Consider the following 25,870-nt stretch of genomic DNA (forward strand, 5'->3'; position numbering starts at 1 on the left):
CGCTCTTCCTGTAGACTACAAACTTCTCGCCAAGAGCAGTAACGGCGGAAAGTTCGGCGAGTTGCTGCTGCTTGTTGTGATGAAGTAAAACCGAAAGACAAAATGAAGTATGAAGCGCATTAGCGCTTTATACTTCATATAGGTGGTATTCACTGGACGCCATATTTGAGATAACTGCTCACAGCGCATGCCCGGGAAGAGTTTCCCGTCAGCTCTCGGGCAACCGCAAGAGAAGAGGGAAAGGAGAAATTCTCTTATCACCTGGACTCACCTTTGTAGGTCCCAGGCCTCCACAAACGTCGCTATTCTGCCTCTAGAAGATTAACTTGCCACTCAAAACTCGTACAAAAGCATCTTTCCCCTCTCTCTTCCCCGGTGGTAAGAAAGCAGCAGCGAGCTCAGCTATGACCGCCAGTGAATACACCCTATTGTCTTTCGTTTTTTGGCGCTCTTTATTTGACCTTTAAGTTTGTCCATCCTGACCGATTCAAGCATCTGGCGTCTTCTCGGTGAAGATGAGGCTGCATTGTTTGTTTGTTTGGTGAATTAATTTTCAGCATTACATTTTGCTGGTCAAACTATTTAACAATATTTTGACTAGCTGAGTCAAAAGGTAAGCGTTCGCGCAAAGATAGGAAAGGCAAGCTGCTATGGTCGACACCGCGATCGCCTCGTCTGATAGTCGAGAGAAACTGACTAAAAGTCGGCAAGTAAATACCGAGCAAGCCCCGCATGAAACCAGTTAAAAGGACTCGAGCGATTACAGGTGTAAAGAGCATTATTAAAGGGGCATACTCGATCAAATGACACATGGGTGAATCAGACGCTCGCAGTGCTTCTGACGCTTCTCCGAGCATATCTGTTTCGGTTTGTGCTTTTCGCGGCCCTTTGCCTATTATCACTTCCGCTTCCGCTATGGCGTCATTTTGTTTTTGTACGTAGTTCATTGTCGGTGCAGTCGGAGCAACCCCCGGTCACAGTCCCAGTTTCGCGGCGCTGACATTAGCGTCGCCACCATCAGCGGCGCTGTGCATAGCGTCGCCACCGGCAGCAGCGCTTATGCGTCGTCAGTTTCGTTCCGCAGTTTCAACTGGGTTTGTCAATTTCACGCTGGTTTTTAACTTCTATCTCACGGGCAGTTTTGGGGTGCAAGCTCGTTCTTGATGACGCTTTTCGGCTGCTCGTGCGTGACTGCGATCGTTAGTCGCGTCGAAGCATGGCCAGAGCGAGCTCGGAGCGGAGGCGGGACAATCGAAAGAACCTTACTTCATATTTCGTGTGACCTTACCATTTTTCTGCTCAGCGGTAACATCTGTTGCTGCCATGGCGTGAATTATAGCGTGTTCGCAGTTTCATAAAATTTGTATCGCCTAGCTGCGAGATAAGTTCCATAATCCCTTTCCAACTCTGCTTCCGAAATTCTGTGCGGCGCTGTAGAGAGCGCTTTTCGTTCATGAGGGCTCGTCCAAACAGCAAGCAGGTGTGAGGACAGGCACATTAAATAAAAGGAATAAACGCGTAAAACAAGGAAGGACTCAAGCACATACTTAATATTTTGCAGGCTTTTCTGCTACGGGCTTTCGGCCTATCTGCTCTTGCGACGTACTCGTAGGGCGCGCGAACTAGCCTCGTTAGATTTACTAGCACCTCCTACACCGGTGCGATAATCAGTGGCGTACCAATTTGTTTTTGAGTTGGGGGGGGGGGGGGGGGGGGGAGCAAATTAAACCCCTCCCCCCCCCCAGGGCCGGGGGGCCGTGCCCTTAGTATCCCTTGGGCGCCGCCGTCCAGTGTTTGCCCTGCCTAGTGGCGGCTGTTTCAAGGGGGGGGGGGGGGGGGCGGGCGGGGCAAAACACATGCCTTGCCCACCATCCTGAGAACTGGGGGGGGGGGGGGGGGGGGGCAAGCCCTTGCCCCCTCGATTGATATTCCCATGGCGATAATAATAATAATTGGGGTTGTGTGGATATTTAGACAGCGTGTAGTTGGTCAGCCATTTCAAAGTTGTGACGAGTCGCTCGTTGTAGATGAGAAATTTAGCCAGTGCAGTACAACTGCTAGCCTGGGGTTTTTAACTTGCACCACGCGGTAGTGATACGCAACCGCACGCCGGTACGATGCTCATCCAGATCAAAACGGGCAGGGGTGGGGATTGAACCCAGGACCCCTGGGTTCTGCAGTGCGAGCTTTCGCTCCACGTGCCCTGAGCTCGTGTGCGCTAGCCCACTCAGCCACCGATCCCCTCTGCACCGGAGCAGAAAAGTGAAGGGTGTACTTCCGGTATGTTTATTGAGATGTGAGCGGAAGTACACCGCCCTACACTTTTCTGCACCAGTTTGGCACCAGTGCAGGAGGTGTAGGTAAATCGAGCGAACGAAGAGGTTCAACTGGCGCTAGTGTACTGTGGCTAATGCGGAACGCAAGTTGGTCTGATTCTTGCAAAGAGGTTGCGGTGACATCAGAATGCCGAGCTCTTATTGGCTGATAGAAAAAAGTAGTGGGTAGAGCTCGAGACATCTAGCATTCAGGTCTGCTGAAATAAGTAGTGGGTAGAGCTCGAGACATCTAGCATTCAGGTGTACCCAGTACCCACTCCTTTCATTCAAAGTCGATCAGAGCTCTGCGTCTTTCTGACGTCGCTGCAACTCCTTGGCAAGAAGTAGACAGCGACCATTCAGAAATTGACTTCCAGTAATCCATTCCTATGGGAAAAAACGAGTGCATTTTCTCCCTGCGTTGGATTATAATAGCAAATGTCACAAATAATTTGTATGTACTGGGTAGATTGAACCATTTCCCAGTCACGCAGACGAAATAATTGGTCAGTTATGGCGTTTTTATTTCAAATTCGTGGCATTAAAAACTCTGCGAAAACGGCTTCATACACGTTTTATGTGCACTGTCGGACATTGTTAGCGCGAACACTGCATCGGCGCCTTCCAGCATGGGGGATATACGTGCCAAACAAACCAAGGACATGTGAAGAACCAAGAGAGACAACAAGAACTATGCAGTAACACTGAAGCAGTAACTCCCTGTGCATCTAGACAATCAAAATAAATTGAAGGTCACGTAATATAGTCCTATTTGCAATAAATAACTACTGCTTTATTTTTTCTACTCTGAATATATGAGAAGACACTCGAAATCTTTGAAAATAGGGGGAAGCCAGACAGCAGGTGCCCGATAAAAGCTAGCTGCCTGACATAGGGAATAATAAAAAGACTCATCTTTCATAGCCCATATACTTTATTCTTTATGTTTTGAATGTTTTTAACTGCTCGTAAAGATACACGATGGGATCATTTTATATAGTGACAAGGCAGGCATATTAGCAATATGTTAGCACCACTGGAATGCCGGCGAACCTTGAACACGCTCTACATTACTTTCGACTGCTATTTTGCTTCAAATCATTGCTTGTTTTTACGCACCTGCTATGGAACAGAGGTTTGGTCCTTAAATATAGCAATGTTTAACAGCGTTCACTGGTAAAATAAGAACTAAGCCAACTACACTTTGACAATGTCATTAAAGGTAAATACTATTCGGTACGACCCAAATAACAAAAGTATGTTATTTTCCGGCAAAGAGACAAAATGCATGCACGTTTTTCATAGGAATGCACAGGAGTGCCACAAACGTAAACTGGTTGCTGTCTACTTCAATTTGCATCCTGGAAGTCACATAGACACTAGTGCCAGTTGAACCTCTTGCAAACATTATAACAACTATGGGACCAAACAAATAAAATAAAAAAATTAGCCTGTGTTGCACCTTGTTTTATGTGTTTATGCTTTCTTTTTTCCCAGACTTCCACCAAAATGTTTATCGGTTTTGGGAATGAACCTTTCACTTTTTGAAAGGGTGAAAGATGTCTTTTTTGTTAGTTTGTTTTATCCCTTGTTTTGTGTGTTCATTATTTTCTGTGTACTTTCACTTAAACCAGCATGCTCATCGGTTCTGTTAGGGACAAATCTTTTGATAAGTAATCAGAACACTAGCCGCATGCTGGGTATGTAAATACATAATCTCACCTTGTTTGTAAAAAATATTTGGGGTAACTTACTCAAATAAGGCGGTGACAAATGCATGCGTAAAATGCCAATTGTTTGAGATTTTCGCTTTGACAAGTTTCTTCTGCAGACGCCACGACATGCAGCACGACTACCTAGGAACCAAGCATTCTTTGTGTTCCAACTATTTTGCAAAAGGTTATTGAACCCAGGATTCCTCGGTTTTGCAGCACGAGCTTCCGCTACAGCTGCTTGCTTTATAATGCTGCACACAAGATGTTTCACACATGTCGCATTTTAAATTTGTGTTGTTAGCATGAAAATCGTGTGGGCCTCAAAGTGGTGCTTCCGTTTTTATGCCGCAGGCCATGCAGTGTCCGCAAGTGGAGGTGAGTTAAGTGATAACCCGTGGCTTGCTTGTGCAGTTTCCTCAAGTACGGAGTCTCTTTCAGGTGGAGATCTGCGTCGATGGCGTGGGTTCAGCCCGCAATGCTGCTGCTGGGGGTGAGCGGCATACCTTGTTACCTGTGTCATTGTCAGCATGGGCTCTCTTATGCAGGAGCTTCTAGACTGGAGCTGTGTGCAGGCTTGGCACTGGGGGGTCTCTCGCCTAGCTTAGGTAAGCAGCTACCTTCTGGGGAACACCTTTTTCTTGGGGATGCAATAGTTATCAGAAAGAAGTTTGAATGAGAGCAACAATAAAGGGTTTGTTCGATGCAACATTTGGGAAAAGGGGCTCTGGCCAAAACATTGTAGCGACGAAGCTTTAATGTTTTAATATTCGCTCTGATGCGCAACTTTGTAGTGTGGAGTAAATGGAGTTGCATATTTTGTGGTGTTGCACGACATTCCTTACTCTGCTACATGTTCCGATTAGTTTAATCGAAATTGAAATTTGTACCATGCTGCTTGATGACGTGAGTGTTTGGTTTGTTTGTTTTGTTGCCTTATATCTTGCATTTTTTAACATTATATTTTGTTATTCTTCCCTCTGAGAGTGCTTGCTGACATCTTGGGTGGTCTGGGGCTACAGGGCATTTCTTTCGGAGCTTTTGCTCGAATGTCTGACGAGATGTCTACCACCATGGAAATTGAAGAAAGCTTGGAATTGTTGGGGTTCACAAACCTGCAAAATTGTGGAAATTTTCAGAGAATTTGGCCCCATGCATAGCCAGCATTGGGGGAACATGTGAAGATGTGATAACTTTTCAGCACACCTTTCAGCTGCATGTGTAGAAGTGACGTTTGCTTTCTAAAAGTTCCACAGCCACTATCAGCCAGCTGAGAATTGTGAAAGTGCCTACAAGCACAATAAATGTGAATCAAGGCACATTTCAGCCCTCCAATATTTGTGACTAAATTAAGTCTTTCACACAACCATTTTCATTGCCTTTAGTTATAACTAAGGTTCCGTGTTTCTTTTTTTAACTTTTTTTATTGCAATTTGGGGGGTGTTTTATAGGCGTTTGGTGCCTGACTAATTATTGGTGGATATCGGGGCTTGTGTTGAAGAAAATAGGGCACGGGAATGGATTTCCTAAACCTCTAAGGAACATGCGTGCGACCCAAATACTTGGGAAACGTCCCTGTGTAAGTAAAAAAATTAAACAAGATAAGAAGTCTGGTTCCCCAAAAAAAGCAAAAAAAAAAAAACACAAAAAAACAGCCTTATGGAAAGTTTTGTGGGGTTGAAGCTTGATTTTTGTCTTATACGTCTGAGAGCTTGGTTTTTTTTTAATTGAAGCACAGCTTCAATTCTGGGTTTTTCGTTTTTCCCTGATTTTGATAAAACTGGGCCGGGAGTTATTTGTCGGGGTTTTTTGGTATTTAGCGAAAACATGCAATCCTACTTATGACCCAGTTATATGTTGTAAGACATCCTTCTTTCAGCAGATTACCATATTTTCTGAACTATAGGCCACGGGCCATACATCTTTAGAAGTTTATATTCTATATGAACTATCTGCAGATGCGAACTATGCAAACATTGCTTTTTTTTAAACTCATTCATTATTACTAGACAGGCCCAGTGCACTTGTTGAGGTCACGCTGTCTCACGCTGGGCATTATTCAGCAACACAAGGTCAAACTGTTATTGTGTTGCCCTCGATGCCTTTGCGGGTGATAAAGATTAAAGGGACGCTGACAGGTTATTTATACTCGCCGAGGTTTTTATTTGAACATGACCTATAGACACTTTGCACACGCGCCAGATTGTTGCCGCCATTGCTGACCTCCTCTCGTCTTATCAGATGCTGAGCCAGTAAAGCGGGTATTGACGAGCTTCCACAAAGGTCATTGCTGGGGAGAAAGACAGAGTGGAATCTAAAATTGCAATAACCTGCCCTGCTGTGGTCATGATTAAGTGAAGTAAATGCAATAGGAGGAAACAAAAATTGATGGTCGGTTATGATGGCACCCATGCACAGATGCTGCAAAGCGTTTATAAGAGCCCAACTACCCAGTATACGAAGTATATCTTGCCAACTACCAAGTATACTTTACCAACACGCTTGTCAGAAATATATTACCCAGAACACAATTTGCGGCTCGAAATGCGTTTTCTTTCCGCCCGAAAAGAACTGGTTGAGAATTGGCCGGTTTCAGTCACGCTTACTCTTTTTTCCATTGTCACGTGGCATTCAAACTATGTGTACCAAATGTATTTAGTCATGAGTCATCTAAGGCACAGATTCAATATTAAAAAAGAAAAGAATATGAACCCTATTTTTGTAGCATCCAAAATACTGCAAATATGTTAGCTGAAAAAAAGAAAAAAAGAAAGAAAAAAAAATGTTTAGCAAACAGGATAACTGGGCAAGTTGGTATGTATTCATAATACCTTCATAGTGGGAGAAAGCCTTGCCGTCGAGGTCGGGGACTAAAGGACGCCGGTTTCCCGGATTCGGTAATCGCCTCGGCCGTGGAAGCAATAGGGAAAAGTATTAAGGGTGAGGCGCGTGGAAAAGTAACAAAAAAAAAGTAAAAAGGCAGGTCATAGTCATCCCTTATGCGCACCACATGTCACACGGCTTTAATACAGCCGCTTCGAAGTACGGGGTAGGTGTGGTTTTCTCGGCACGTAACAAGTTAAGAGGTATTTGCTGTGCAGTAGAAAAGCGTGTGAACAAGGAGAAAAACGGGGAGAGGCCGTGCGGCATAAAACACCGCTTTGAGTTTGTGCCATGCACATTGGGTGTTGTATACCAGATACCCTTCACCTGCGGGAACGTATACATCGGACAGACGGGGCGGTGCCTCAACATTCGCCTGCGGGAACACCGTAGTTCTTTAACAGGAACAGCAAGCTCCCACTTGGCGTTACACTGCAGGGACTGCGCCTGTACACCGTTACTAGACAAGGCTATTGCGTTGTATAAACACAGGGACCAAAGAGCTCAAGAGATTGTCGAAGTTCATAGAATAAAGAAGGAGGGGCCAGCCTGCGTGAGTCAGGCTTCCTTGAATTTGCTGGACATATGAGGTAGAATTTTTAGATCGGGGATGATGCACATAGAATTGTGTAACAGATAACACCCAATTTTATGAGGTGCATGCGCATTTCCATCGTGATTAGAGAGTCGTGTTGTTCTATGTTTTCTTTGTGGTTTCCTGATAATAAACCTTTCAGTTGTTAGCGCTTGTCCTGTGTAGTTCCTTCCTCTGTCCTTGTAAAATTTGCTCTGTTCCATTAGGAAAAACTGTTGCACAGATCACAGGAAGTACATGCACTTGTCATTCTCAATATGGCGACGTACCGTGGGCTAGACGATGCGATGGTGGCGCACGATGGACTAACGTTGCAACGGACGTGGGGCAGCTATTTCGGAACTGTGGTTCCCCCTTTCAGAAATTACGGCCATGATACCTCGAAATGAAGATAAGCGCTTGCGGCATCCTTCAACCTGAATGTGAAAGAGCTGAAGCGAATCACATATCTGAAAGGAGATCGACATTGAAGAGTGTGACAATGTGGAGATCTGCAGGACCTCTAAAAGAAATCTCAAAATAAAGCAAGTCACAGGGCAGGGTTTGTTGAAGTTTGAAGAGTTGCTGGATGGATTCGCTAACAATGTGAAGCAGGATGCCCCGCATTCTGTGTGGACTATGGCAGGGCTGGGCAGTATCGCGATACAAATGGATCACAATAGTATCTTAGAGGTATTTTCGAGTATCTGTATCTCTGTATCGAGATACATTTGTAAAACGTGTCTGTATCTCAATAGTGAAATATATTTACAATGTATCGCTTGTATCGCGATACTTTGCCCGACTTAGGCATTTCGTTACATTTGTTGTTCTTTTTAAGATAAATTTAAAGGATAAAAACATCCGTTTGGTGCCACTTGCTTCAGAATTTATATTATGAACCTGCCCTGTAACATAATATATCTCAGTCACCAACAATAAAAAAATTGTGGTTTAAAGAAGGTTACTTGCAAGAATAACAAAATCAGCGTCTCTCACAAAGCCCTCCGCTCTTTCTAATTTAGCGGAGCGAATGCTGTAAAGGAGTTGAGCAAAGAAAAAGTATGGCCCTGTTGTCCAATCTCCCTACACTATGGCTATGAATGACTCGGAAGCTTATAATATGACAGTTTGAGATGCACCCTGACGGCAAAACAGGGTTCAGTTCGGGCAGACGCCTTTTATCAAGCATGGTACGCAGTCTTTATTGTTCTGTAACCATGTGGTTCAACGGCAGTGACATGTTTTTTTTAGCGGAATTAATGATAGATGAAGAGCTCGAGGTAATGGGTAGTGGATACAATGGCACAAAAAAGGAGCACAGGCATAAATTACCTTTCGCATTCGCCACAAACTGCACCCTCTCCACGTAGCACCGTTCGGGAACAAATGTATTTCCATGAGTATCTGTATCTAGTATCCTGGAATACATTTTTGCTGTTATTGTGGAAGTATCTCGGGGATATCGCGTTGCGTAAAAGACAAATGTATCTCAGTATCTGTATTTTGGCCTTACAACACATGTATCTCAGTATTTGTATTCCCAAATACGTTTTAGAGTATCTCTGCCCAGCCCTGGACTATAGATAGAGTGTAGGTTATCTAAGGAAAAACTTTTTTTCATTATTTTTTTTTTTTTTCAGCGAAAACTTTTTTTTGCAGACTATATATCGGGTGTGGACTATTCACAACTCCAACGCCCTGTAGACGGCGGGGCGGTAGTTCCAAGATGGCGAAAGAGACGGGTATAGATTCTCCAAGTTCTCCCGCACACCCGCTCGCCGACGCTGACGAGTACGCTAAAATTAAATTATTTGACTACAAATTCAAAATGGTTGGGATGGGACAGGTAACGGAGATGTTGACGTGCATTGAGAAATAGAGCGTAAAGATTTTAAAAGTTGTGAAGCGGAATGCAACAATTCCTATTATAGCGCACTCGCTTTTTCCGTGAAAACTGCACAATGCATGAACACACCGACCAAAACCATGCGGTAACAGCAGCACCAAGGACGACAGTCCCTGCCATCATATCCGCCGCCGTCCCTGCTCTTTTGGTTCTTTGTTCGTCCGCGAGCAGGCAAGCAGCGGGCTGGATTTGCGAATAGTCGAGCGAATACGGTATTCGTCAAAATATGCTAAAATGGCCAGTAGTCACCTGGGTAGGTCAGTTTAAAACTGAAACTGAATAATACAATGAAGGAGGGAATTCATTCTTTGCAGGCACTCTAGTAACCATCAAGGCTCTCGTCAAGCTGCCCGTGTTTGTGTTGGTGCGACCACGTGCTGGTGACTTCTGCTACAGCTGCGACGAGGTGGACCTCATGGAAAAAGATGTGACCTTGTTTCGGGAGCATGGGGCTGACGGCATTGTGCTGGGAGCACTGACCAGGTAGCCAGCTGCCGTATGTGCTCGAATGGATGAAGGCCTTTTTGTGGAGAAGGATTAGGTACTGTATTTACTCGAGTAGCAGCCGCTCTGTTTACGAATGAAGCCTGTGACTGCTTTTCCACGGAGCACGGGGGTAGTGAATCACCGTCATTGGCAGAAAAATGGCAGCAATTTATGGGACGGGGATATAGTGTCTTCACAAAAATGCTATCTTCTCAGATTGCATTTTTACGAAGAATCATGTTCTCGAACTCGTTATTCGCTGCATTTCTTCTGCAGAACGCAATGATTGGCTGTATGTGTGGTCTGCGGGCAAGTAGACGTAAGAGCCTTGTTCATAAGAACTGGCTATTACTCGAGCAAATACGGTGTCTGCTCATCCATAGGGTTTTGGAGAGCCAATCTTTACATTCTGAGGAAGGAACAGAGTGGAATATGAGAGACAGTTAGTGTTCGGAACCAGAAATGCGGCCTCCCCTGGAAACGTGGAGTGTGCCATTTCACACTCAGTGTTTTATCAGTTTTGTGATTCAGTAGGTTCCTTCTGTAGGTTGCGAGTGTTAGTTCTCTGCTTGGCCTACCCAGGGGCAAACTTCTCTCGTCACTTGGGGCGGTCTCCAAAGTGATGTTCCTCCCCTGACTCATTGCATTTAGTGCAGCTTGATGGCTTCTTCATCAGTTGTTGAAGTGAGATTGAAATATTGAAGAACATTTACTACCCCTCATTGGTTGCTATGTTCCTCTTGCCTTCATAAAAAGTTTTTGGGACATTACTACTGTTAGTGACCGCTGACATGCGCCGTTGGAAACAGTGATAAAGAAAAAGATAGCGACAACCAGGTGGAGGAGAAGATGGAGCTAGAGCCATATACTGTATGTAGACCATTCCTCGGTTTTTCAGAATGTGAGACATAAGCATCTGTCAAAAACAGTCCAGTGGCACGAGCCAATAGACCGATTTCACCAGGAGTTGCGCGACGCCACCGCTGCCGCGGTGCATCCTGGTACCTGTTGTTCTCCCCAGTTTTCCGGCCGCGTCAATGCTCATCGTTTGGAAGTTTTCAGGTTAGCACGAAACTTTTAGCCAGGTGTTTACTCATGGTTTTCAATCGGTGGCTTCACATGTTGTATGCCACTGAGCTATAATAACAGCACCAGGCAAAAAGGCCTCGGATATTATGTATTCCCGAAAGAAAGAAGCATGGCAAAGAAAGGTCAACAGAGCCGGACAGAGCAGCAGGAAAAATAGCGTTTTACGATTTGTTTCGCGATTTGCTTCATAATTTATATCCAACCTATTGCACGTCAGCTAAAATGTATAAGATTACAGGGCACGAGACATAGAGCGTGCCGAAGTGTTCCATAAGCTGGAATCTCTCTGACCATTTGATCCGTAGCGGTCTATTCATTGGTCTATCTCAAATAGGACCTCCGCATTGCTTTGTGGAGGCCGTTTTTAATACACTTCTTGCTCGGTGTATTTTGGTGGTTATAACTGTTATTGCGACGACATGTTTCAAGCACAACTGTGCTTCAAAAGATCGGGACAATCACTAAAAAAGAGCAGCGATTCCCGATATGCACCACTTGAAATAAAACAACCTTTTCGGAAGCTTCATTTTTTTTTTCTTCATAAAAACGTGAAAAGATTACATGATGCAATTTAGAAGTGCAACACATACTTACCGCCAAAAACTCTAACAAACGAACCTCATTCATTTTGTGGTGGTCTATTAGGCTGGTATTACTGATCCACTCTGCATTAGCACCAGTCTAGACCGCAGAAAAAAGCTTCCCCCGTCGGGCGACTGTTAGCGTACGGATCTTGCCAAACAAAATAAAACTGAATAGAAACTGTGCACGAAAAATCATCTCCACCCTAAGCTTTTAGGTATCTGGCATGGTTGCTTCTTTTTGATAGATGCCAATTATTACGGCGCGTCAGGCATGGCCTTTTGTAGATCAGTTCTTTGTGTGCAGGCTTCTCCCGCTGTTCATCTGTACTCTGTCGCACAGGCTGTCAACCAGAATGAAACAACTTTTAGAAAACTATTGCTCACCGAGAAATTCTATTTAGCTCCTCTTACTTGATGGCTCATTAAACGTTATGCACAAGATTGAGCACCACCAAGCTCAGTTTTTCCTCACATTTGATGCTGTTCCGTGGTGCCACACAGAATTTTGTTGTTCTTTGCTATTGCACTAGATGTTCACTTGTTTGCAAGGTAATTGAGACGTCCTAGGAATCAAAATGCTGAAATAGTGGCACCGTTTTTTGTTTTTTTTTCCCCGCGGCCGCAGTGGGTTTATTGCGTGAACGGCAGTGGGCTCGAGCGTTCGCGAAGACGAAGAAGCAGACGACAAGGCGATTCGCGATTCTAAAGCGATAAGACGACTGAAACTGCTTTTCTGCACTTGCTGAAGAAAGTAAGGCATCAGAAACAACACAATCTTATGAAGTAAAAACATGCAAGAGAATCAAGGTGATACCGGGGCGTGCCAAATGATAATCTATGATGATGTACGTACGCGCAGCTGTATGTAGCCGGGAAGCCGGGAAGGGATGACTACAAGTAGCATGGCGGCGGCACCACTTCCAGAATGCGCGCGCATGCGCAGTTCGTTTGGTGGCATCGGTCTATTGCCACCTCGTAGAGCGGATGAGGCAAGCATCGACACACAGAATTGCAGTTGCCGGACAGAAGCCCTTTTTGGAATGATTTATATTGGTTTAGATGCCAGAATAACAAGACAAAGGTGCTAGACAATGCCAGAAGTAGCAATGGTAATTTTCATTTGGGTCTTGATTCACCATGGCAACCTGGTGGTGATTTTATGAATTAATCACCCATCCGTTCAAGCATGTGTGGAATGATCCTGTAGCAATGTGCGTACAGGCACGTGATCTTTTCTAACCGATTGGGATGGGGAACAGCATGCTGTAAATGGTGAGATGACACAAGAGCATCATCTCAGCCACACTCTTCAGCACCGTGGAAAATTGACCGTTCACAAGATGCCGTATTTCAGGGTGGCATTGTAAAACTTTTAGAGGCAATTCCCCTTTTCTTAGAGTGGTCTCCCCCCTTGACCCTGGTTAGATTGCTCTGTTCTGCAGCAGGAGTACAAAAGACAAAGCCAGAGTGTGTTGTGGACACCGGTAAGTTGGAAAGCAAGACACACTGCATTTGTCCATGTCATTTCAGAGATGGGGACGTCGACAAAGACATCTGCCAGCGCCTCATTGGTGCGTCAATTCCCTCTCCTGTTTGATATATCTTCTTAAAACTAGGAATCGTGATTGATGGCACAATGTCAATTGTCTGAACACGGGATATGTGTTAGAAGGCAGTCATATCTCGAAATGGGCATAAAGAACGCAACAGGATGTGAACGATTATATTACAAACTTTTTTTAGGAGTATTTGTCAAAAAGTTTTTTGGCTTAAAACTTTGAATAAAAAGTGCCGTGTGTGTGATCAAAGTGGTGCCATAAATAGTTTGTAAATTTAAGAAGAATCTTTCTACCTTTCATGGGTATCTTGAGAGGGTGCAAAGAGTGGAGCTGCACCCCCTTGGGATTCGGGGGTTCATGATCCAGTCCCATGCCCCACAATAAGCCTTTTCCAGAATTATATTGCTTGTCTATTGGTAGACCATGAAGTTTTTTTCATTATACCCTCTCAAAAATTTGAACCAGTTATTATACAGTTGCATTTGTGTTGTAAACAAAGGCAAAACGTAATTGCAGCAGGTTGTAATTGAAACGCTGGGCTATATCCTTGGCTTCTCACTGTTACTGACTGCTGCTCGCCACAAAAGCAGCACCAAAAATTGTGGACGGCTGTGTCTGCTACTGCTAGGCATGTGCTCCCACCTAAAATAAAGAGTTGCCTCCCCCCACCCCCCCTCTTTGGAAAAAAAAGTTTTGTTGACTTCCATGCCTGAATTCAAATCGGACCACAATCCGCCAAAGGCAGTTGCATCTCTGAGTAAATAATTCTGTGGCACTCCTGCCTGTATTCTTTCTTCACAGCTGCTGCCAAGCCCCTTCCTGTCACCTTCCACCGAGGTGAGTGCTCTTCCCCTGGGAGGTGGTGGGGCTTTCAGTGGGACTCTGCACATAGCCTTTGACTTGGCGGCCAAGCCTCTGGAGGCCCTCGAAGACATTGTGGCTCTCGGCTGCTGCCGTCTGCTGACCAGTGGCCAGGCGAGCAGCGTGGACCAAGGCCTGCCCTTGCTGCAAAAGTTGGCTGAGCAGGTGACTGCATGTGGCATGCTCTGCCATTCCTGAGTTTGAGCGGTGAGGAGCTCGAGGAGAGACTACCTTCTGCAGTTGTTTGTAGGGCCATTCCTGACAGCTTCTGCAAAGTTTCGTGAAATTCCGAGAAAGGCTCGGGTGTGAGCGTGGAACTCTGCTTTAATAGACCCTTTCCAGAATTCTTTCTGGCCACTTTGATCACTATCATGATCATCTGAAAATGGCATATGTGTGCTATACTAATGGCGGCCTTCTGTTTCCTGATGAAGGAAGAAGTTGAAGATGCTCCTGATTCGAGGCCTGTACATTCTAGATGTTAGCACGATGTGAAGCAGGAGTTGGACGCAAGAGCTGCTTAAGCGTTCATTTCTAACTCTGTCCCAGTCAATCTGTTAGTAGCACTCACTCGGCTTCAAAGCCCCTTGATGTATAGAACTCTATCAAGGCGACTATGTAGTTTGGCGCTTCGTTCCGACTGGCTGCATTTGTTTTGCAATCGACGCTAAAAGAGATTGAAAAAGAATTGTAGTGAAGTGCACATTCTCGTTTACCGTTGACTTGTGAAAGTGACGGTGCCCCATTAAATGCAGCAGACCACAGGCTCATTGCCGCCATTAGTACAGTAAAAAATTAACTGCCATTTGAGTCACCAGATGGCACTCAATTCCGGAAAGGGTTTATTGAGAACCAGCTTGCTGTACCCAGCTTTTGCGGAGCGAAGAGGGCCTAAATTATGTGAACTGCACTGGACACTCAGCACTATTCTATGCAAAGTCAAAATTTGTGTCACCCCTGGTAACCATGGCATTTTCCTGGCCTCAACCAACGCCTCACCCTCAAGCCCTCCATGTGGTGCCTGAAGGCCCAACCACACGAGGCGTTTTTATGCATATCTCATCGCAGTGGCATAGGCAGAAAATATTTTCGGGGGGTGTTTCAAGGTGCTGGTGCAATCACACACACACACACGCACAAAAAAAAAGAATATATATATATATATATATATATATATATAATGTAAAATTTATGGGGATGTTCTGACACCTGAACACCCCCCCCTGGCTACGCACCTGTCTCATCTGCATCGGCGTCCCCCTGCGTCGGGGCACATTGCTCGATGCCACCCGCAACAATGCGATGCACGTGAGGCGCTCGGGCACCAATGTCTGTCTCGGCCAAATCTCAGCATTCACGCCAGAAGTGGCTTGCCAGGTCAAGACCAATAAGAGTCGTGCGTGGTGGAAGTGAGGCCGGCCGCGCTCCCTGGTACATCCGAGTCAGTCTTCATGTAGTAGATGCAGTAAGGTATACGACTGTTTCGGGATGGACAGTTAATTTTCTTTAACGTAAGGCTTAAACGAAAGGTTTATAAGCTCTAAATAACCTTCTCTCTGCAGCACCAATGCACTGACCAGTGTGTTGATGACGGTTGTCCGACGCTGTAGGCCTAATCGATCTGGCGACACTGCGCAGCGCTTGATTGATGTGTGCATAGAGTTAATATAATAATCTAGAGGGAAAGGTCCCACGCATTGGGGCCTTTCCCTCTGTGTCGTTTAGCACTGCTAATGCACAAAAAAAGAAAAGCTATTGCAGCCAGTGAATACATACCGGAAAGCATGCTGTTCAAACTAGTTGTTGAATTGTTTTCAGGTAAGTTTGGCCGACCATGTCCAGTAACCATTTTTAATTTTGAATAAAATTAATTTTGCCTTTGCAGAAAATATTTAGAAGCACACTGTCAGTCTGAAGTGCTTTCTGCGGATTGCTCAAAGTTGGCATTTCGGGCACTTCCCCCTTAAAGGGACACTGACAGGGTATTTATGCTCGCCGAGGTTTTTAGTTGTGCATGACATAAGAGAGCCCAACTACCCAGAACACAATTTGCGACTCGAAATTTGGTTTCTTTCCGCCCGAAAACCGCCGATCAAGAACTGGCCGGTTCGAGTCTCGCCCGAAAACGGCCCGTGGTCACGGGCCGTTTTCTAAGGTAGCGAAGCGACCACCAAATTTAATCAAAGTCGTTGGTCACTGAAGGCACACACTCAGTATTAAGAATAGAAAGAAACATGCAACCCATTTTTTTGTGGCTTATAAAAAGCTGCAGATACGCTGATTGAAAAAAAGAAAGTTCTACAGAGAACAGGAAGCATTCTGTGCGTGCGTCGTTTCGCGTATCGTAGGACTCGCGGGGACGGAGATGGCAGCGGACGACGGGCGTGGGACCTCTACTTTAGAACTGTCGTTCACGGTACCGGCAAATTCTGTCTGCCTTTAAAAGAGAAATTTGGGACTGATCAAAAGGATTGGTATTCATCCCGTACGACACGCCCGGACTGGACGATGTGCCAATGGACTGGACGATGTGCCAATGGCAAGCAGGTCCACATCCCCTTTATTGCCTTGGCAAGACAGCAAACCCTTGAGAGCCCGCTTTTTTTTTTTTTCTGAGGAAAGCATGCTCAAAAGAAGAAGCATTGTATTATTCCTTTCTATAGATGTAAAAAAACAAATGCAAAGGTTTGAGCAGAAAACATTGTTTTAATGTTTTTATGTGAAAATACTAGCCATGGACCGATTTCCGTTCTTCCGGTATTCTGAGATTTTTGCGTGCATCATCAATTGTATGCTAACAAAGATTGATACTGTGAAAAAGCTCGAAATCCAGTGTCCGAAGGGTTGTGCTAAGACTAATAAAGAGATATCTTACTGATCGTTATCAATATGTATTCATAAATGGTCATTCATCTAGAAATAAAGTGAAAATATGACATGGTATCCCTCAAGGCTCCATTCTAACGCCCTTTTATTCCTCGTGTACATTATTGATATTACGGCAATACCAGGTTCCCCTGAATTAATAATGTATGCAGATGACAGAAGCATATTCTTTGCTGGTGTGACGAAAAAGTGTATAAAAAAGTTGTTAATGAATTTCTTTGTAAATTATCAAAATGGTTACAAATAAATCGTCTACATTTAAATACAGGTAAAACAATGTACAGGGAGTTCCCAAGAAAAGAAAACCGTGTTTTTTTGGCCCGAATAAATAAACCATGCATCGCAGAAAGCTCAAACTCTGTGATAATGTTAAGCTAGCGGTTGGGATAGAACTTGAAAGTCTGAGAACATGTCGCTGCCTGGATTAAAAGATAATTAAGAAAAACAAAATTTATTTATGAGCCGATGTTCACCTATGCCTACCGTAAAATACCGGGGGAGCGCCCAGCCCACTTTCACTGAAAATTGGGTCAGTCAAATCGGGCGCTTTACGTATAAAATGCCCAATTCCCAAGTTTGAGAAATGTTAATAGTGGGCTCTTGAAGGAAGCGGGCACTACCGTGGTATTTTACGGTAATGTCGTCAAAACAAGAAATTATATTGTGAACGCTCAAGGGTTTTATATCGGTGAAAAACACTTCTCATTCAGTTCGTTTCTCTGAAATGGATGCTACAGGCACCCAAAATGTAATTTTTTTATTAGACGACATTAGCAGGTGTAGTCCAGTTGCACCATTTGTGCTATATTGATAAATTCCTGCTGTTTGCCCCTTGCTGCATACAGAGGGAAACATTGTGCCAAATTGTGCTAAAGCGAATGAATCTGCAAACGAATTGGTTTTGGAAGAGTTTTTGTTTTTGTCTGGCCACTGAGGGAGAATCTAGAGGGGTTTGGCTATGGTGGCTAGAGAGTTGGGTGTGTCAAGCGGCGGCCGGCGCGCGGCACCAAAAGGAAATCTGTCGCCAGGAGGCGCCTCGGAAGCCCTGTATGCTATCCGACCGCGGCATCAGCGGCATTTTGGCTGCGCTGGGGCCGAAAAGCGCTGCGTGCGGACCTTTTCCCGGCCACTTGTCGGCTGTGTTTTTTTACAAGATTAATTAGTGTGGCATAATGAAAGTCTGATAAACCTGGATTCGATAGTCGACCGGATTTTGGAGCGTCGACGAAGGCAAATCCGCAATTGAAGTCGTTCTCTTCTCACCGCAACGCTCTCGGGGTAATATAAAAAAATGGGGCAGTTTATTTTTTTTTATTTTCTCTCGTGTACTATGTTTTCAAAATACGTGAAACGTCCGCCGAGGTATCAGCAGCCGTGACGAAATTTCGCGTTTCAAGCCGCTGTGTTACGTCTATCAAATAAATCGACGCTGAACGGCTCAGGCATTTTAACATTAGAATATGTGTGAGGACGCTGGATACTTCTGGAGCAATTCCCCTGTGATTCAAGAGCAGACATGGCTGGCGACAAAACAACGCGAAAAGTTGTCATGACACAAAGGAAACAATGCATGTTTGGCACTTTACATGTTTAAGCAACGTGGAAAACTAGCAATGAAATAGAAAATCGATTTTAAAAGAGAGTGAGCGAAGTAACATATTATACATCATAGGGTGTTTATTTATAACAAAAATCGGCGGATGTTTATCGGCGTTTATTTATTTCACCAATACCGGTGCTTTTTAGTGAATTCTCTCATGCAGACGCTAAAAACTGGGATCATCGGGGGCGGGGGCGCGGGAGATCGGGAATGCAAACCACCGCTGAAGACGAAAAACATTCCAAATTTTATTTACGTCTTTTACACAACCTCTTTCACACAGGATTATTGTTGTATATGCATGCATACATTCCTAGGCTCGTGTCTGTCACTGACGCCCGCTCCTTCCTGTTGACGACGCGAAAGGTCAGCGTTAGGTAAAATACATCTAAGAGATACTTCAGGTAATTAAAGTACAAAGTAAATGAGACGTGATGTACTTTAAGTAAATTTGTATGAAATACAATGGGAACAATGTACTTGAAGTAAAGAACTATAAGTACAATGTACTTTCAAAGTAAAGTACAAGTATTTTAACACAATCTTTCATGATGCCCTTTCATTCCCCTATACAGTGATTTTTTTAAATTGGTATGCATTGCCCAAGGGTAATCAAGGCTGCAATGCCTCAAAAACAGCGGCGAATATTTGATAAACTCAAGTAACCACAAAATAATTTTTTTTTTTTTGCAATGGAGCCGAGTTTAGAAGACCCTCTTCAGAATTTGGCACCCCTTGCACTGGATTGTAGCACCCAAGGGGGTTAAATGTAATAGGACGGAGCATGACGTCAGCCCCATAGCTCGCATAGAAAAATGTCCTCTCCTTAATAAAAAAAAAAAATGCTTGTGCAAGCAAGCTGGTGATAATTATTCATAACGTGACACCTGAGATTTGAGTGCGAAAAAAGTTAAGGAACTTTCAAATAGAAGAAAAAGACAAAAGAGAATGTCTTAACACTTTGTGACGTCCTCCTCTGTTGTCTTTTACTTCGACTTTAAAATTTAATTTTTTCGCACCACAGTCTCAGGTGCTACATTATGATTAATTTTGCTCTCCTGATATCTTAAAGCTCCTTGCTTGCGCTGACCGACAGAGAAGTAGCGAGAGTTTAAAAAGCTACGGGAACGCCGCCCCCCAAACAAACGGAGCGATGCGTCGTCTGCTCACGTTTCTGGTGAGAGTAAAATATCCCTCCCAATATTTCTTCGGAGTTGACAAAGCGTCATTTCGTGATACAAATTTAACAAAACCAAATTCGGGGACTGTGCTTTGAAGTCGGGAATTGTACTTTCCTCGGAAAGTAGCAGAAGAAAAAAGTACAGTACATACTTAGAGAATGTACTTCAAGTAAAGCACAAGTTTCCTAAATGTAATTTAAGTGCAATGTACTTATGTACATTGTACTTTAAGTACAACGTACTTAAAGTACTTTTCAACGCTTGCCGCAGACGTGTTCAGCAGGACGCTACGAGCCCCAAAACATCACTCATACAGCGATATCTCGAACGGATCGAGCGATACTTTAGAGAAGTATCGCTTGATGTACCGCTCGTCGAAGTGAAGTGCGCACACCACAGAGTTTTCCTGAAAATGCCGTGTCTCCCCTCGAAATATTCCTGTCCCACTGAGAGAAGAGGACTGGGCCCTTCGGGACGGTGAACAACGTGTATTTTTCTTTTGCAGACCTGTCGTGCATCCTGGAACGAAGCAGTGCTTCGCTCTCTGCTTTTTCTTTACGCCGGAGGTTGACCGGGCAATGTCCATGGTCTCCGCGTGTCACCTGACTGACGGGCATGCAGGAACGGTTGCAATAAATTCACACGAGCGCTAAAGAACAGATGAAAGCGGGCGTGAACTCGTCGCTACCCGCCTTGCCGCACGGAAATCAGTGCGCCAGCTGCGCGCGCCTAGCATACAGGCTGATTAGAGCGCCCCTGACGGTGATTTTCCAAACCGGCCGCGGCGATGCATGGGAGAGCCGGCGCGCTCGACACACCCAACTCTCTAGCCACCCTAGTTTGGCCATCACATTACAATCTAGGTTTCTGACTCCGCGGTATTGTTTCACGCCAATTTTACTGGCATACCTAGCGTGGCACAGTTTTAACAGTTTTAGTTGGATTTCAAAGCGCACTACTAAAAATTAACAAGCACAAGTAATAATTTTTTGGCGTGCTTATGTTCAGAAGCGTGACACTGTTTTATAGAAATGTGCTCGCACATGGTTCCCATTTCGTTAGCATGCTTGGTGGGGACTGCTTGGTTAGAAATTGTTGCCTTATGTCAAATTATCTGAATACTTGATAGTACTACTCATTTAAAGGGATACTTCAACGAAATTTGAAATATTCCCGTCGTGTTCAAAAATAGGTTGAATATGATCCACAATATCCGTAAATGACAATCGCACGTTTGTATTTTGAGCCTGGTGGCTGTATTTTTCGTTATAAACGGCCCACTCTGGCAATCGCTCGGAGAAGGCCCAGCTTAGAGCACGTGACATCAACGCAATCGTGACGTAGGTCGTCTCAAGACGAGCAAAGCTACGGCGAGGCTGACGTTGAGAGGATGGCCTAGTCGTTCCAGCCACCGAAGCGGCTGCTTTTGTACGAATTTTGAGTGACGGGTTAATCTTCTATAATCTTCTAGGGGGACAATAGCGACTTCTGGGACACACAAAGGGAAGAGGGGAGTTCCCCCTTCCTCTCTTCTCTCGTCGTGGCCGCAGGCGAGACAATCTCCGTGCTAGCTGTCAAGGTTCCTAGACGAGCATTACAAGCGAGGCGTTAGCGACATCCACCAGGTGCTCTCTTCTAATCGTTTAATTCGTTTTAAAATTCCTTTTCGAGACTTTTTAACAAGATATTGGTATGTTCCATGTGATACTGCTCTTTTGAACACATATAGACCAAGAAATGAACGCTGAAATTTCGTTGTAGTATCCCTTTAAACGTCTGTATATTAGGGATGGGAGAATAATTTTATTCATTACGCTTTTGCCTACTAATTTGGATTTTCGGGCAACTAGGTCACTATCACAACTGAGGAAAAGCAAAATAAATCAGACATTGAATGTTTCCACAGTGAGAGATCGTCAGGAAGTGTCGTCGTAAATAAACTGTTTGTGACAAAGCATGTTGTCTTTAGGTGTTTTGAGGACCAGACAGTGCGGATTTTTGTGTCACCTGAGAAGACTTTGTATAGTGCCAATTTGCCTCTCTTTGTTAACTAGAGAGGGTTAAATTGGTATTCTACATCGACTATGGCACGCTTACATCAACCCTGCTACATTTGTCCACTAGCACTAATGGAAACAATACATGAATTTGACGAAGTTTATGACACAGCTTCACTGCAGTCAAAAGGCAATTTGACTAGTACAGTATAACTAGTGTTTGGAGTTTTCGGTTTAAACAGATAAAAACCGATAAAAGTACGCCGTATCCATTTTCGGTAATTCAGTTTTAACCGAAAAAAGTCAGTTTGTAGATTCGGCGTTTTCGGTTTAAACCGATAAAAACCGATGAAATTACGTCCGATACATTTTCTAAAATTCGGTTGTCACCGAAACAGGTCAGTTTTTTAGGGCCGCATCGAGGTTGGCGAGGGGAGGGTGGAGAGGGGGGGAAAGAAAGAGGACTTTGCAAGGTTCGACGTTGTGTGACCTCTTCGTAATTGCCCTCTTTCAAGGTTCAACATGCAACAAAAGAGGCCTTGGATTGGCCTTTGCAGGACATTGTGCCTTTTCTGTGCTCGGGCTTAGTGTGTCAAATTCCCAATCCTAAAAAAAAAAAAAAAAAGTTGGATGTGGGCTAGTATAAGGTTTTTCTAGGGAGCCTTTATGTGCAAAGCGCACATGAAGGCACCCTAGGTTTTTCGCTTCATGCACTTCAGGGGACATCGAGGAAAGCCGTTAATACCTTTCTTAACACCCTTTCTCAAACTTCCTTCTGGTTGAGAACTAAATACTGTGGATATTATTACTTTTGCCATTCGGCTGGTTCCTGTACGGTCATCGCCTCAGACGGTCGCGTCGTCAGAATGGGAAGGAAAAAGAAGCGCGCTAAAGATTATGCCCGCGAATTCCGCGATTTTGAGATGTGTCCTGACGGAAGTTGTAGCGAAGACCACGTATGTATCTGTGCCGTTATCCTTTGAGTGATCACAAATATCAGAGCTACAAGGATCATCTGATCAGGTGTCCGATAGCGTTTCTTTCATATTCACTGGAAAAAAAAAGAGTAAACCTTTGTGGGCATAAATATACCACAAACAAAAAACGAAAAATAAATTTGAAAATAAACGTTGAAAAAAGTATGCCGAATTTTGAAAAAATAAAAACCGAAAACGCGGAACTCAAGTATAACTGCTAACTTTGGGTTCTTAATGGGCATCACGCAGCTGATAACATGAATGCATGCCGACATCACGAATAGGCAACTGCACCGAATTTCTCCAAACTTACGCATGTACTGCTCTAAAGCTGCTCCTAAAAGCGTTCTTTTCTGATACAAAGGCGCTCCAAAACGAGATTTTTTTCTGCTCCAAAAATTGCTCAAAACTTGGTGGACCACCCCTGCATTAGGCTTAGGTGGACATCGGCTCATAGATAATTCTTTTTTTTTTTCGGTTATCTTTTGACCACCGTGCTTTTGACCCAGGTAACGTCATGTTCTCAAACTTTCACATTCTATCCCAACTGCCAGCGTCACATTCCCACGGAGTTTGAGCTTTCTACAATGCACAGTTTATTTACCCAAGCCGAAAAACATGGTTCTGTTTCTCGGGAACTCCTGTATATAATTTTTAAACCAGTAGATAAACAAGACCATAGTGTTATTAATATAACATTTGAAGCTGCATTGTTGGAGCAAATGGCAGAACAAAAATTTTGGGGATATATGGTTTGCTGAGAACGTTTCATGGAACTGTCATGTCAACAAACTAAAGGCTGATTTATCCCAGGTAACAGGAAGCATTAATAGGATACACAATTTGATTGTATACCTGGTTAAAACATACATTATATATGTTATTCCTTATTTTACTCCAAATTGGTTGTGGTATTTTGTTCTGGGGAATGACGACAACTGCAAACTATGTGTTCACCGATGGTGTAAGTTATGGAACTTAACACAAGAAAATGTAAAAATGAGTTGGAGCTGAGCTAACTGGGTCATGATTAAAGGTAGAACCAGTGGAACATTTGCTTTTCTCTATTCATCTTCAAATGTTCAGCTGGTTCTATCTCTAACCAACATGTAAAATTGTGAGGGTGTCACCATCTCAACAACGTTCCTTTGTCCTGTCTCAAAAAAATTTGGGCATCCATATTGTAGTATGTTGAATAGTATGTCATCAATAACTATATAATTGCATGCTGGGTTACCAATAATAATTTTTTTTTCTTGCACCGTCAGCCTTAAAACTGACCTTCTATAAAACTCGTCTGCTTCAAGCTAGAATATGCTTCATCTATCTGGGACCCAGTCACGCTTATTTAATCAATGCTCTCGAGGTAGTACAGCACTGGTCAGCTCGTTTCATTCTCGATAATTGTCATTGCACCACAAGCGTAACATCCATAAAAGCCAATTTATCTCTGCCTAACCTCTCTTTCCGCCGTAAAACTGCTCGCTTATATTTTTTTTTTCACAAGATATATCATACTAACCCATACTTACACCAACGACTTTTCACTCCATGCATTGACCACTTGTTCAACGGATGGATGGATGGATGAATACGGCTGAGCCCTTTGGATCAGGCGGTAGCTTACGCCACCTAGCCATTTTATTTTACCATTTAAGCTCAGAATATTTAAATGTGAAATCTATATTCACTCCGCAGTGCAAAGAAAGTGAGGCTATGAAACCCCCTTGCCCTCAGTGAATAAGAAAATACCTAGTTTTCTCTCGATTTCTGCCACCATTCACTTAATCTTTGCTTGGTAATCTTTACAGTCTTGAAATCCACTCTCCCTTCGCTGTCTCTAAAACCCAATGACTTTATTAAATCTATGTTGTCTTCGGTAGGCATAGGGTGAAGCCCTTTACAGTAGAGTATCAAGTGCACAGCCGTCTCGTCCTCCTCTCCACAAGCAGTGCACACTGTATCCATTTCCTGGTACTTCACTCTGTATGTTCTGGTTCGCAGAACACCCGTCCTCGCCTCAAACAACAATGAGCTTCCCCTAGAATTGTCATAAATGCTTTCTTTGGCAATAACTGTTTTGTTTAATCTTTGAATGGAAAGCGCCGAATGAACAAGGACGAAGAAGGGGACAGAGACGAAGCGCACTCACAACTGAAGGTTTATTGAAAACAACATTGACTATTAATACCGTCTATCAGGGTGTTGGCTCAAAACGAAAAACTCTTTATCAGTTAAGTGCAGTGACGGCGCACTAATACACACACTCACCCCTTGCTCTCTTATGCGGAATGCTTCGTGTATTTCTCGCGCTGTTTTGTTTTCGTATCTGCCCAGAACTGTTGTTTTTTCCAATTCCGGGCCACATGGGCACCTATCACAATGCACCGCAAGATTGCCCGACGGGGACTGTTTGACTGACCAGGCATGTTCTCTGGCCCTTTCATTTATGCAACGCCCCGTTTGGCCGGCCGATAAATGAAAGGGCCAGAGAACATGCCTGGTCAGTCAAACAGTCCCCGTCGGGCAATCTTGCGGTGCATTGTGATAGGTGCCCATGTGGCCCGGAATTGGAAAAAACAACAGTTCTGGGCAGATACGAAAACAAAACAGCGCGAGAAATACACGAGGCATTCCGCATAAGAGAGCAAGGGGTGAGTCTGTGTATTAGTGCGCCGTCACTGCACTTAACTGATAAAGAGTTTTTCTTTTTGAGCCAACACCCTGATAGACGGTATTAATAGTCAATGTTGTTTTCAATAAACCTTCAGTTGTGAGTGCGCTTCGTCTCTGTCCCCTTCTTCGTCCTTGTTCGTTCGGCGCTTTCCATTCAATGATGTACCAACTAGCCCATTTATCTATTTTACTTTGTTTAATCTATAGCTTTCCACAGCCGTCTTTTCCTGCATTCCCTCTAGCCACCGATCTCTTTCTGTGGCCTTAACTTTCTTCTTAACTGAGACTTGCTCTTCCGTATCTTCGCTATAGCCCAAAAACTTTCCTTCTAATTTCCTAGTGCGCTGTCTCCACTTTGTGTCTACACTCCTCATGTATAAATAGCTGAAAACCTTTCGTGCCCATTGCTTCCCATCCATTTGCCTCAACCTATCCTCAAATTCTATCTTGCTCACCGCTTCCCTGCTCTCAAATGACGCACATCCCATGTCTCCTTGTACTCCCTGGTTTGGCGTTTTGCAATGTGCCCCCAAAGCCAGTCTACCTACTCCGCGCTGTTTTATTTCTAGTCTCGCATGCAC

The 25,870-nt window shown here is 44.1% G+C and overlaps 1 protein-coding gene across 4 annotated transcripts in view; it reads left to right on the forward strand.

The window, feature by feature from the left end:
* The first annotated feature begins 1,060 nt into the window (after positions 1-1,060).
* LOC8025824 (copper homeostasis protein cutC homolog) overlaps positions 1,061-25,870 on the forward strand; it is a 46,254-nt gene continuing 21,444 nt past the window's right edge. Inside the window, exons 1-8 of one of the 4 annotated variants that reach the window (XM_042287311.1) lie at positions 1,061-1,094; positions 4,332-4,405; positions 4,469-4,520; positions 4,576-4,635; positions 9,708-9,876; positions 13,083-13,123; positions 13,913-13,948; positions 14,004-14,137. In XM_042287311.1, coding sequence (XP_042143245.1) covers positions 4,373-4,405; positions 4,469-4,520; positions 4,576-4,635; positions 9,708-9,876; positions 13,083-13,123; positions 13,913-13,948; positions 14,004-14,137 — 525 coding nt within the window. In that variant the 5' untranslated portion in view covers positions 1,061-1,094; positions 4,332-4,372. Of the gene's footprint in view, positions 1,095-4,163; positions 4,215-4,331; positions 4,406-4,468; positions 4,521-4,575; positions 4,636-9,707; positions 9,877-13,082; positions 13,124-13,912; positions 13,949-14,003; positions 14,138-25,870 lie in introns of those variants that run through there. The other 3 variants (XM_029975874.3, XM_029975873.3, XM_042287310.1) reach the window with 3 other exon arrangements.

Source organism: Ixodes scapularis, unplaced genomic scaffold (assembly GCF_016920785.2).
Source record: "Ixodes scapularis isolate PalLabHiFi unplaced genomic scaffold, ASM1692078v2 PGA_scaffold9__187_contigs__length_104089568, whole genome shotgun sequence".
NCBI classification, from domain to species: domain Eukaryota; kingdom Metazoa; phylum Arthropoda; class Arachnida; order Ixodida; family Ixodidae; genus Ixodes; species Ixodes scapularis.